This window comes from Meleagris gallopavo, chromosome 8 (genome assembly GCF_000146605.3).
Source record: "Meleagris gallopavo isolate NT-WF06-2002-E0010 breed Aviagen turkey brand Nicholas breeding stock chromosome 8, Turkey_5.1, whole genome shotgun sequence".
Classification (NCBI taxonomy): domain Eukaryota; kingdom Metazoa; phylum Chordata; class Aves; order Galliformes; family Phasianidae; genus Meleagris; species Meleagris gallopavo.
In genome coordinates, this window is record NC_015018.2 from 12,547,017 (window position 1) to 12,558,730 (window position 11,714).

The 11,714-nt window shown below is 36.6% G+C and overlaps 1 protein-coding gene across 2 annotated transcripts in view; it reads left to right on the forward strand.

Moving 5' to 3' along the window:
* The window catches only part of POLR3A (RNA polymerase III subunit A), a 33,632-nt gene extending 26,579 nt beyond the window's left edge, over positions 1 to 7,053 (forward strand). For both annotated transcript variants that reach the window (XM_010714342.3, XM_010714343.3), the window contains 4 exons: positions 161 to 325; positions 633 to 764; positions 2,096 to 2,228; positions 4,736 to 7,053. In XM_010714342.3, coding sequence (XP_010712644.1) covers positions 161 to 325; positions 633 to 764; positions 2,096 to 2,228; positions 4,736 to 4,884 — 579 coding nt within the window. In that variant the 3' untranslated portion in view covers positions 4,885 to 7,053. The remainder of the gene's footprint in view (positions 1 to 160; positions 326 to 632; positions 765 to 2,095; positions 2,229 to 4,735) is intronic.
* Positions 7,054 to 11,714: the final 4,661 nt, after the last annotated feature.

The window sequence follows — 11,714 nt, forward strand, 5'->3', positions numbered from 1 at the left end:
GAGCCCAAAATCTGATTTCATATATTTTTAAATTTGGTATCCGTTCCAAAGAGTGAAGTTTCAAAATGTTCAAGTTCTGATTAGGGTTTCTGTTTTATATTGCGTTGCTGTAGATATTGAAGTAACTTTTTTGTTGAAGTAGCATTTTTGTTTTGTGCAGGTTGTAGTGCAGGGTATACCAGAGGTTTCCCGTGCTGTCATCCATATTGATGAACAAAGTGGTAAGGAAAAGTACAAACTTCTAGTTGAAGGTGATAACCTGCGAGCTGTTATGGCTACTCATGGAGTGAAAGGAACAAAAACATCCTCTAACAACACTTACGAGGTAATGTGCAGTTGGTATAGTTGTTTTTTGGCTTTGTTTTTCCAGTAGCATCCCTATTACAAGTGCTTTTTTGTGTTTAGATGCTCCAATGTATTTATAACGAAGACTAATTTCACTAATAGTTATCAGGATGCATTAACACAGGAGAATAATTTGACTGGCATCACAGTTCAGAGTTTTTTATAAATATTTTTAAAGCAAAGGTGTACAAGATGCTATTAATGTCAGTGTTATCTGACATTGGGTGGTATTCAGGCACATGTATTGTCAAGGGTCATTCATTAATTCTACATAATCTTTCTTATAGGTAGAGAAAACACTTGGAATTGAAGCTGCTCGAACCACCATTATCAATGAGATTCAGTATACAATGGTGAACCATGGTATGAGCATTGACAGGAGGCATGTTATGTTGCTGTCTGATCTTATGACTTACAAGGTTCGTACTGTGCATTTTCATTTTTTCAGTCTAACATTAGTCTGCTTAAACAAATTAATTTTACCATCACTGATAATCTTGAGTCAGATAGGGAGATAGGAATCAGTTAAAAGTTCAAAGAGTTGTAACTTGTACCGACTAAATATTGTTGATTGATGGTGTATCAAACAAAAATGGCTGATGAATCATGGGGAATGGGTGAAAGTTCTATTTTGATTGAAGACATGTTGATGTAATGGATAGAGAATCATAATCTCATACTGGAAATCAAGCTTGAAAATAACAGAATGAAAATCAGCTGGGTAATTCTGCATGCAATTTAAGGCTTGCTTTGCAGAAAATTACATGGGGTGTGGTTCGAAGCAGCTATAAACTGTGCATAGGAGTCAAAGAATACAGACCTTACAAATAGAATCAGATTGCGTTTAAGAGTATCAAGAAGCTTCCAGAACTTTTTATTAAAAGAATTATCTCTGTTATTGATTTCACTTTTTTTGCCTTCACATCCAAAATGTTTTTTCAGATGTATTTGGGTCCACTTAGTAAAGTCAGATTTTCCACTATTGCCTGCCAGAGCACAAGGGTTTGATGTGGGGGAAATGCATGAAGAAGTTCAGACATCTCTCAAAACTGTAGGGCTTTGTTGTACTGGGCAGAAGCAGTCCCTGGGGCTGGCTGTGCAGAGCTGCCACACAATGAGGAAAAAGGGCATCGGAGTGCAGCACTTTACACTTTTTGGGCTCCTACCGTGCATTCTTTCAGCACAAAACTGCACTGAGTCTGTTATAATTGGGATGTTTGTTAGAAACAGAGGCAGAAATACACCAAGATAGTTTTAAAAACAGAAGTGTTTTTATCTGGAGATTTTACAAATGAAGACTTAATATGTTCTGTTGTTCTCTGGCAGCTGAAGTCAGATTTATTGTTAGACAATAGGCAGTAGTTTCAGTATAGTGCTTTCATAGCTCTATCTGAGACACCACAGAAGTTTGTAGCGCAGCAACTAGCTTACTTGTGTTTTTTTCTCGTGTCTGTGTTTATTTCGTTCTTGTTTTGATAGTCTTGTCACAAAATACCTTAGAGTCTGTATGTTTCTATAGCGCATGAATAATATCTTTTAACTTCTTGTTACAATAGAACTACTGACTTTCAAGATGCTTAGCTGTGAAGCAGCATATTATGAAAATGCTATCTAATAGATAGTACTTTATCTACTACATGTACTATGTACTTGTCAGAGTATAAAATTACTTTTTTTGTTGTTCACTTGATTTTCTTTTTAAGCGTAACTGACCTTGAGCTGCTTTCTTTGGGTTTCTCCATCAATCAAGGGTGAAGTACTGGGCATTACCAGATTTGGACTGGCAAAAATGAAGGAAAGTGTGTTAATGCTGGCTTCTTTTGAAAAGACTGCAGACCATCTCTTTGATGCTGCTTATTTCGGACAGAAGGACTCTGTTTGCGGTAGGTATTGCAAATCCTTTTGTAGTTTGTGGTCCTTACCCTACAGCTGTAAACATCTTCAAAGTATATTAGATTTTTTTGGCATTTTTAAGCTTTCTGTTCAACTTAGGTGTCAGAAACTTCAGGTCTGAGACTGATCTATATTTCTTGATTCTAGAAGTGTGGTAGATGTTTCTGTGCTACTTATCTCAATTGGACGTGTTTAATGTTGCTTAAGCACATTTACTTATGTGGATTTTCTGTTAAACTAAACAGAGAAAAGGAGAGGCCTAAGATTTTATGCTCTTCATCATGTCTTTAAGGCTTGTCATCCAGGAGCTGTAACTCCTCATTGTACTTCAGTAGCACCAAGAAACTAATAAAACAACTATGATACACTAAGATTTACTGCTTGTGTGTATTTGAAGATGATCTTAAAAAGCGTAGTCAGTTTTACTCAGTGTTTTGTAGACAGAGTCTTTTCAGATTTGATGATACCTATTAGAAACCTTTATATAACCTGTCTGCATTTTAAGAAGTCTGATAATTTCTGGCTGTCCAGTAGTGGGATTCATGTGTGGGATTTCAGTATTTTTTTTTTAATTCTGTCCAAAATTAAACCAAAAATACTGTGCAAACTGATTCCACTCTGCATAGTAGTGAAAAGAAAGTATTTTCTCAGAATTCCCACTGAGATAGTAAAATCTTGTTTGGAATGGTGTAGAAACTAAAGATCTTTTCATGTTGCCTTTTATAAAAATATTTTGATTCCAATATGTAAACAGAATGGACAGAACAGAAAATTGTTGCTTGTCTCCCCAGACTGAAGTGATCTTGCTGTGAAAAAGTGATCTTTCTTGTAAGAAAACTTGCTGTGTAACTGCCCGACCTGGTCATCACGAGTTATCTTTTGAATTGCTATGAGAACACTCTTACTCACATTTTTGCATCTCCAGAGCAGGGAAACTTAATCATTGCCAAGAAGAATGAGTAGGTGCTCAGTATTAACTATAGGTGCTGAACTGAATGGCGTTTCAAGTCAGTGCTTCTACAGAATGTGTGGATGTAGTTTTGGGTAATGTGGCTTCTGAAACTCTTGTATTTTTTTCGACTGAGAAAATGAGGAACAGCTGATTTAATGCTTTACATACCTAAAAGATAAGCAGTTTTTTCTGTGTTGCTGATGCCAGCTTTTAGTGGGCAGAGCAAAATCCTAGTATATGTTAAAATGAACATGTATATAACATGCTTGTTTGATATAGCAGTGCTTTCTGCTCAGACATTTCCTGCTATATGTGACTACTGCCAGATGCTACAAAAGGACATGGGGAGAAAAGGGCTCCTGGTTGTTTAAATTGAGGTATTGCTAGGGGAGAATGGTTCTCAAAATCTAAATGTTGTTTCCATGGTTCAGGAGTTGGATCTGCTTGAAAAGTTATTATGTAAAACCTGGAAAGCTTTCTTTCAATAGGTTTTAAAAAGGTATTTCCTTCATACGTTCTACATGTATGCTGTAAAGGCTGTTGAAAGAAGTAGGCCTAAATGTACAGTAAGCAACCTAAGATTTCTGTTGTGCATAAGACTTTTAAGTAGATAATGCTAGAAACTACATAGTAGAAATGCAACAATCAGCTAAGAGCAAAAATATTGAATCTTCATTTGTAGGCATAAAAAATCAGTAAAATTTTGCTAGAATTTTAAGGAAATGTGTCTTCAACCTAGTATGTTTGTTCAAATGCACTGTTTTTTACTGCTCATAGGATTACCTGTTTCCTGTTTTGTCGTTGCTTGTATTGGTTTGGTTTGCCTTAATGCATACAAGAAGGATCATATTCTCGTATTCCTGAGAGTGTGTGAAAGTGTTGTTTGGATTAAAAGTCTGAAGAGATAAAACACTAATTTCTGATAGTTTACTTTATATGGCATGATGCTCTTTAGAAAAATTGAGTAAATCAGAATGTCTGAGATGTCAGCACATTGCTGTGGAGACTTAATAGCAAAGAAAAATAAAGCAGACGGGCCAAATATTTAAGTTCAAACCAAGCAGTTTTTGAATTAAGAAAATGCAATAAATAAAAATAAACTGAAGTAGTGAATACACCTCTTCCACTAGGAAATTGCAGATTCTTGAAGGGAACTTGGCCAGATTTGACTGAATTATTTTCTCCAACTCAAAGTGAATATAAAATGAATTTGCTGTGCACCTTCTGGGGTTGTCACCAAGTGGAATGCATCTTTTCTAAAAACAAACCTTCTGGTGCGGTTACTGACAGAGGTGGTATTGAAGTTAGGTTGAATTTTTACGTATCTAGAATTTAAGTAACACCCGTTGAATAACATACTGATCTAATGTTCTGATAAGCATAACATTCAAATTAATCTAGTAAAGAGAAATTGGTTTTCACATGTGAGATTCAAGGAGATTGATAGGGGATATGTTCAGAATGGACATGTTAAAGCAATTACAGTTTATCTGAACTTTTGTTCTTCAGGTGTTCAGTGTGTTGGTTTGCTTTTTTCCCCTCCAGGTGTTTCTGAGTGCATCATCATGGGAATCCCAATGAATATTGGAACAGGACTTTTTAAGCTTTTGCACAAAGCAGACAAAGAATCAACCCCTCCTAGGAGGCCTCTGGTATTTGATAATAATGACTTTCATATCCCCATTGTTACATAACATTTGGGCATAATACAAGGTAGAGGGGAAAAAAAAGAAATAATGAGGAAGCATAAGGAATGTGTATTATCAGTTCTGTGAGTTTCAATAACTGAATTGGTAAGTGAAATACTAGCAGAAGAATTGCCTAATTATTTAACATCTGTTGCTTGTACAATCTCTTAAAAGGAGAGATTTTTCTGTACCAGAGGGTGGAAATAGATGTGAAGTGTATTTCACCTGATGGTTTTCTTTGTGTGCTGGGATTTTCCATGGTACAAATAATAAAAGTAGAAACATGCTTTGGAATGACTTGAAGTTGTTAGTACTTTCTATGGAATTACTTCCCAGGCTAGTTGATGCTGATTTGTATAGGAACAAAGTTTTTCTTCACTGTCACAAAGAAAGTTCTGAGTTTTCGGCATGCAATTCCTGCTGCCTATGAAGTAAAAATAGTGTTTAGAATATAATATACATGTTACAACATCCAAGGCCGTGTTTTTTTGTTTTTTTTTTGTTTTTTTTAAGAAATGATTTGTTATCTAGATTACTGAAACTGATGAGAAATAATTCTGCTTCGGGTACTCTTGTGGCAGGGCTGAACAAACATTGAAAAGCATGTCAAAACATGGTGTTGAAGGAAAGGAAGTGCTGTACTTGGAAGTATGTGCTCTGTGTGGGTGGATCTCAAGTGTCAAAGCTACTGTTGCCTTGCTTTGTGGTTCTGTAGGCAGTGCAAACTTCTTGTAAGCGAATAGTATAGCTAAAACCTCATAGTAAAGCTGCGCATGTTTGGGAAAATAACTCCACAACTTGCTCATTATTTCCTGAGAACTGGGTTACTCTGGAGGCTGAAGGGAATAGTGAGCAACTGATGACTATGAGAAAAGTATACTTAATGAAACTGTAATATTGGCTACAAACGGAAGTGAAGAGTAATTATGTTTAAGTATTTGTTAAAATTTGTGCAATATAATAGCTTGCTTTATTTATAGATATTTTCATTACTGTTAATGCGTTAAAGTTGTTCTTAACTCAGTACTGGACAGATCTATTCAGACTTGATTTAAAAAAAAAAAAGCCTGCTGAAGTATTCTGGAACCTTGCACACCGTGTATTTGGAAATGACATCTTAACAGAAGCACCAGAGATCATTCTATAGCTCCTCAGAAGTGAGACTTGAAGAAAACCAGAATTGAGTTGCTGATTTCATTTATTCTGTTAACTTAAGTGGTGTCAAAAGCATCTGAAATATTCATTCTTAGCTTGTTGTTTTTCTTTCTGTATTTTTCCTTTATCCAAAGTTTTTAAAAAAAGGTGTTTTCCTCTCCAGGATTGTGCTTTAGGACATAGCTATAAGAAGTGGCAGGTTATAAAACAGTTACTAAGTTCTGCGAAGATGATTATAAGGACATGATGAACTATAAATAGACTTTCATAATATAGCACTTGTTGTTACACTGCTAGAATCTGCTACTTAAAGCAGCCTTTGTTTTGCAAGTTTCATAAGTGAGCAGGGTTGTCTGAACAGCTCAATTCCATTTTGATACATAAAGCAGAAATAGAAAGGAAGCTGCTTTCGTGCGTGGACATGTAATTTAAAAGTGTTTTAATCTTTAGCCTATTAGACTAGTTTTCAGAGTGAATGCACATTGTAAATTATTTCAGTGTAGCATGTTTAAGCTTTAGTTCTGTGGAGAGAAACTGTCTTGGTTCTTTTTCTTGTCAGCAGTACTTGGATAAGGAGTGTACTTTATAACATCAGTCAAGAAAAGTAAAGTAGAGAGAAACTCAAGTTGTACACTCTTAAAGTAAGAGGAGGCGGCTAAATAATCTAGCATTTAAAAAGGAATGAGTCTGTTCTGCAGTTTGTCTTTACATGGCAACCAAAAGAGAAGTGTAATGCTACTTAACCAGAATGTAAAACCTGTTGTTTTAAATTGAGGGTTCCATTGTTCTTAAGTTTTTTTTAAATCTATCAAATTGTTCAGAGAAGACCCAATGTGAAATTCAGTGTTGCTGTTCTCAAATGTTTTTGTACTTTTTATGTACTGAAATATTCTTCTGATTAGATTTTGGCAGGGTAAAGATTTGGAATGTAATGCATTTGGTACCTGCTCTGAAAGCCATGTGTATTTTGCTGTTTTAACAGTTAAAGAATTCAGAATAAATTAAAATTCTTTGATCTCAGTGAGATTGCCTGTTAACAATTTGTCTGTGTAGATTCTACCTATTTCTTTTTGTATGGGAGTATAAGACAGGTAGGCACCAAATGGAGAGCAAGCCAATAAAGCTTTCCTGTGGATAAGTACCTAATTTTGTCATGGGAAACTGTCATGAAAGAGCTTGGCATTTTTATGAGTACCTTCTGAAGATTCTTCTGTAATTTTAATTGTGTGAGGTTTGTATTGGTATGAGTGGCCACCTAGTTTTCTTCTGTAAATATGGTGAAAAGAAGCTATTGAAATGGTGGCTTTACTCTTTTTGTATGTCTTAAGTATTCAGTAAATTACATCTGTTATCATTGCCTATAGTGTGACAATAAAAAGAGGCAGAGATTATAATGTAAACCTTGTGTTTGTTTATTGATGCATTATAACTTGTGCATAATAGATTTATGGGTGACCTGACCCTCTCTCTCCCCCTCATCTGCTTAGTTAAGACAGTTGACAATTACTGAGTTTTCCAAAAAAGAAGTTTCTGGTAGCTGGAAAGAGGCATCAGTAAGTGCTTAATATACTACTGCTATACTTCTGAAGTGATGACAGTTTGGGATCTAAGTGTGCTTCTCAAAGGAAGAGAAACAATGGCTCAGAGCCATTGCAGTAGGCAGTTCCTCAGCTTTGTAGCATTGGTTATCACTGTGCTTGCAGACAGGAATGCCTTCAGAAACTCGTAGCAAATGACAGTATCTACTTACGTGCCTAAATTCTTCTGGAGAGAATATAACTCATGAATATTGTATTTTGAAAAGAATTAGCTAAAACTATGTATTTAGACCTGGAAAAATCTGTCAGTAATCAAAGTGTGGAGGGGGAAAAAATAATGTAGTAACAATTTGCTTGGGATTTTCTGTTGCCTAAGAACGAAAAAGTTAAAAGGGATCAAGTCAGAAAAAAATATATTAATGCTTTAGTGCCCAAATACTTTATGGTCACTGAGATGTGGTTACAGCATTGATGTAATTGCAGGGCAAATTTATCTTGACTATTTGAATAAAGATCCAAATCTCACAGGACAATCTGAAAGAACAAAACAAAACCGAACAGCCCTTCTATTCAATTGCTAGTGCTTGTGAAAATTAAGGTTTCTAGTAGCTAATAAAATGAAAAATTTTAAAGCATTCCATTGAGTGTGACTAGATCACATTCTATATTGTTTCTGGAAAAGAGAGATGAGTTGCAATTCTCTATTTTTAATTAAGGTTGGGTTTGTTTTTTGTTTTTTTTCAATTTTGGAGCTATGAGAGAAGGAAGGTAACCTGTCAAAACAATATATGTGAGGAAGGAAGGTAGAGGAGAAAAGTCCTGATGTGCTGCTTTCATGAATTGGGGAAGGCTTGCTTTTCTTTTGCCTCATCTTCCTTAAAAAAATAACTTTTAAAAAAAATGCAGAAATGATTGTTACCGTCTGCATTTGTTCTCTATAGTGAATGTTTAAATAATAGCTCCAAGATCTTCTCTGAAGCATGAAGTTCTGGCAGCTCACTGGGTATCATCTCACATCTGCAGCTGCTGCAGAGCACTGAAGCAAAGATGGCTTAATAATGCTTGAAGGTGATGCTGAGAGATGCAAGATACCAGTGTCTAGGACTGAAAATAATATGGAGCAGGTCTTGTGTGTACTCACAACTGGAAACAGGAAAACATGAAAAATGACTTCCTCTTCACTGCCTAAAAGCTATGAAGTTGTTGTAGCTTTGTGAGTGCCTTTCTGCTGTGTAACTCAGTTTACAGGGGTCTTTTGAACAAGAACTTAGACTGTACTTCAGAATTCTGCTGACTATGATCATCTTTGAATACAGCGTTGTCCAACCCACTTTTTGTTCTGATTATGGGGTATAGCTATATACATAAATTGGTCTGAAAGTAATGCTTCCTGTTTATTTCTGTGAAAGCAACAACAGTTACAACATGTACAATAACACTGTTCGGAAGAGCAAATTCTCAGCTACAAAAGTTATTTTTCAACTTTGTCACCACCAATTTGTGAACATGAGCTGGTTGAAATGCTATTCATGTCATGTGACGTGACAACTGTGCGTGGCCATCTGGAACACAAGCTTGTCTTTCATGTTGTTGTCACTACTGCACTACCCACCACCTTGCTGTGCTCACATCCGCTGTTTGGTCTCTATGAGCATTCAGCAAGTGTTGATATATGTCCATGGGTGCCATTTTTTCTGCATGGAGGAATTGCATTCTACACCTTTGCTTTATCTACATGTCTGTATCAGGTACTATTGTATCAGACTGCCCCACTGCTGCTATCTGTCACACTGCAGGAAAATGTAATGGGAGATTGTTGGAAACGTTCAACCTCTATTGCCATACCACCAATATCCACCTGTGACATTGTGGGCCTGTGTAATTAGGAGATACTGCTTTTGGAACAGCCCAATATCAAGCATCTGTATTCATCAAATGCTTGAAGATGCTTCTTAATCCAAAGAGTCTGTTTTGTGAGTCTTGTAAGCCTGCAAGATTGGAGTGTTTGCTGTTTCTTTTGGAAGAAATGATGGTATGTGTGATTGACAATAGCATGGGAATAGAGTTGTTTCTCCAGTTGTTGAGGATAGAAGGAAGAAAAGTGGAAGACAAAATGCAAAAAGTAACAAAGGAGTATGGAAATAGAGTGGAAGTTCATGTCTGTTTGTGGAGACACTTGCCAACTAGGTGAAGTGGCACATAGATGTTAGTAATCTCTAGAAGCTGTCCTAGTGAAGCAATGGAAATAACAGAAAAAGAACATGTATTTCTCAGAATTCAGATTTCATCATTTTTACTGGAGATCAGGCTGTGACAACTGATAGTTAAATCATCATTTACTCATTAGGTGATTACTAATAATGAGTAATAACTGAATTATTTTCCTTCAGTTATCAGTACAATCTGGTTATAGTAGTCATTCAATCAACTGTACAAAAATATAGCAGTTGAATTACAGTGACATGCAGTTAAGCGTAAAAACTGCACATTGAATTCTAGTACAGTCCATGCGTGATATACGAATATATAAAAGTGGGGCAGTTAGGAATCTGGTTTTGATAACTCTGGTTAGATCACAAAGTATTCCTGGAAAATTCTTATTTGAGAACATTTAAATAGTATGAAACTCCTGCTGCTAGGTCAAGATATGGAAATGAAATTAGTTAATTTGCTAGTGGTGTAGCCTCTCCCACTAGAAGACAAGCTATGATGTCTGTGAAGATCTTTAGCAGAGCCTGTTGTGATTGGACAAGGGAAATGGTTTCAAACTAAGAGAGATTTAGATTGGATAAAAGGAAGAAGTTTTTATAATAATGGTGGCGAGGCAATAGAACAATTGTCCAGAGAGTCAGTGGATGCCCTAACCTTGGAAACATTTGAAGTCAGGTTGGACAGGGCTCTGAGCAACTTCACTGAGTTGTAGGTGTCCCTGTTCACTGTGGGGGAGTTGGACCAGATGGCCCCTAAGGGTCTCTTCTAACCCAATATGTTCTGTAATTGTATGATTCTATATTTGCAGTGAATGCTTACCACCGCTGAGAAGTGTTGGCGAGTCCTAGTGTACAAGTAAAAGACCGAAGGGTGTGCAGCCTCTGTGAGTGGCTTCATTTTTCTGCTGAAAGCTGGCATACACTGCTGGGCCAGGTTCATTTCATCTCCACGTTGCCTGTGTTTTGTCAACTGGAGATACTAGCAACCAGAAATGAAGCTGTTGTGAAAGGAGCAGGTAGCTGAGTTGTTTACTGCAGATTTTTTTTTTTTCCTTCCTGGGAAAGTGGGTATTGTCAGCTAATATTCCCACGCATATGGTATTTTTATCTGCTTACACCCTTTTTTAACTGTTACATTGTGCAAGTTTTAAAAGTAAAATAAAGCAAGTTAATTGCCGAGAAATACAGAATAATGAGACTGCACTGAGGTAAACTTTAATGGTCCCAGAAGGTGCTAGGCATATGTGAAACTTCAAAATTCTTTGATTTGTTATTTGGTGTTGTGCTCACATCTCAGAAAGTACTGCTGGAAACTCTTGCTGGTCTTTGCTGTGGTGGGAATGGCCTTGATCATAGCTCTGCAGTGAGATGGTGAAGGGTACAGAGAGCAGAGAACCTTTTTCATGCTGCTTGCTACTTGACCCCTGCAATTTGCTAGTGCAATGATGTCAAAGTGTTTGCAGTATATACATAAAGGTACCTTGAAAAATCCACAAGTCTTTTTACCATAAGCAAATCTTCCAGGTTTTTAGCTCATACAAATATTTTCCAGTTCCATCAGTGACTTACTTTATACTTCAGTTTAAAGAAGATACTTAATTCTTCTGACTTATGCCACTGCAGTGCATTTTCTAGTTTCCTTTTACATTTATTCGTTTTCTTCCTGTCCTTGTTTCTCCCTTCTGGGCCCTGGTGACTGTCACTGCTGGTGACACAGCTTCCCTGCAGCAGTGCTATGTCAACCATAGTGTGCCACTGGCTGGCTTCAACTCAGCCATGCGAGGTTGCTGTGAACCCTTGCCTGGAGGATAATTAAACCACTCGAGGAAAAAACACTTCCTCAGCACATCTGGATGTGGAAATGTACTGCCATCAAAATTACCATTATGGTCAAATAACTTCTGAGCTGATGACCTTGTTATGTAAGAAAGTG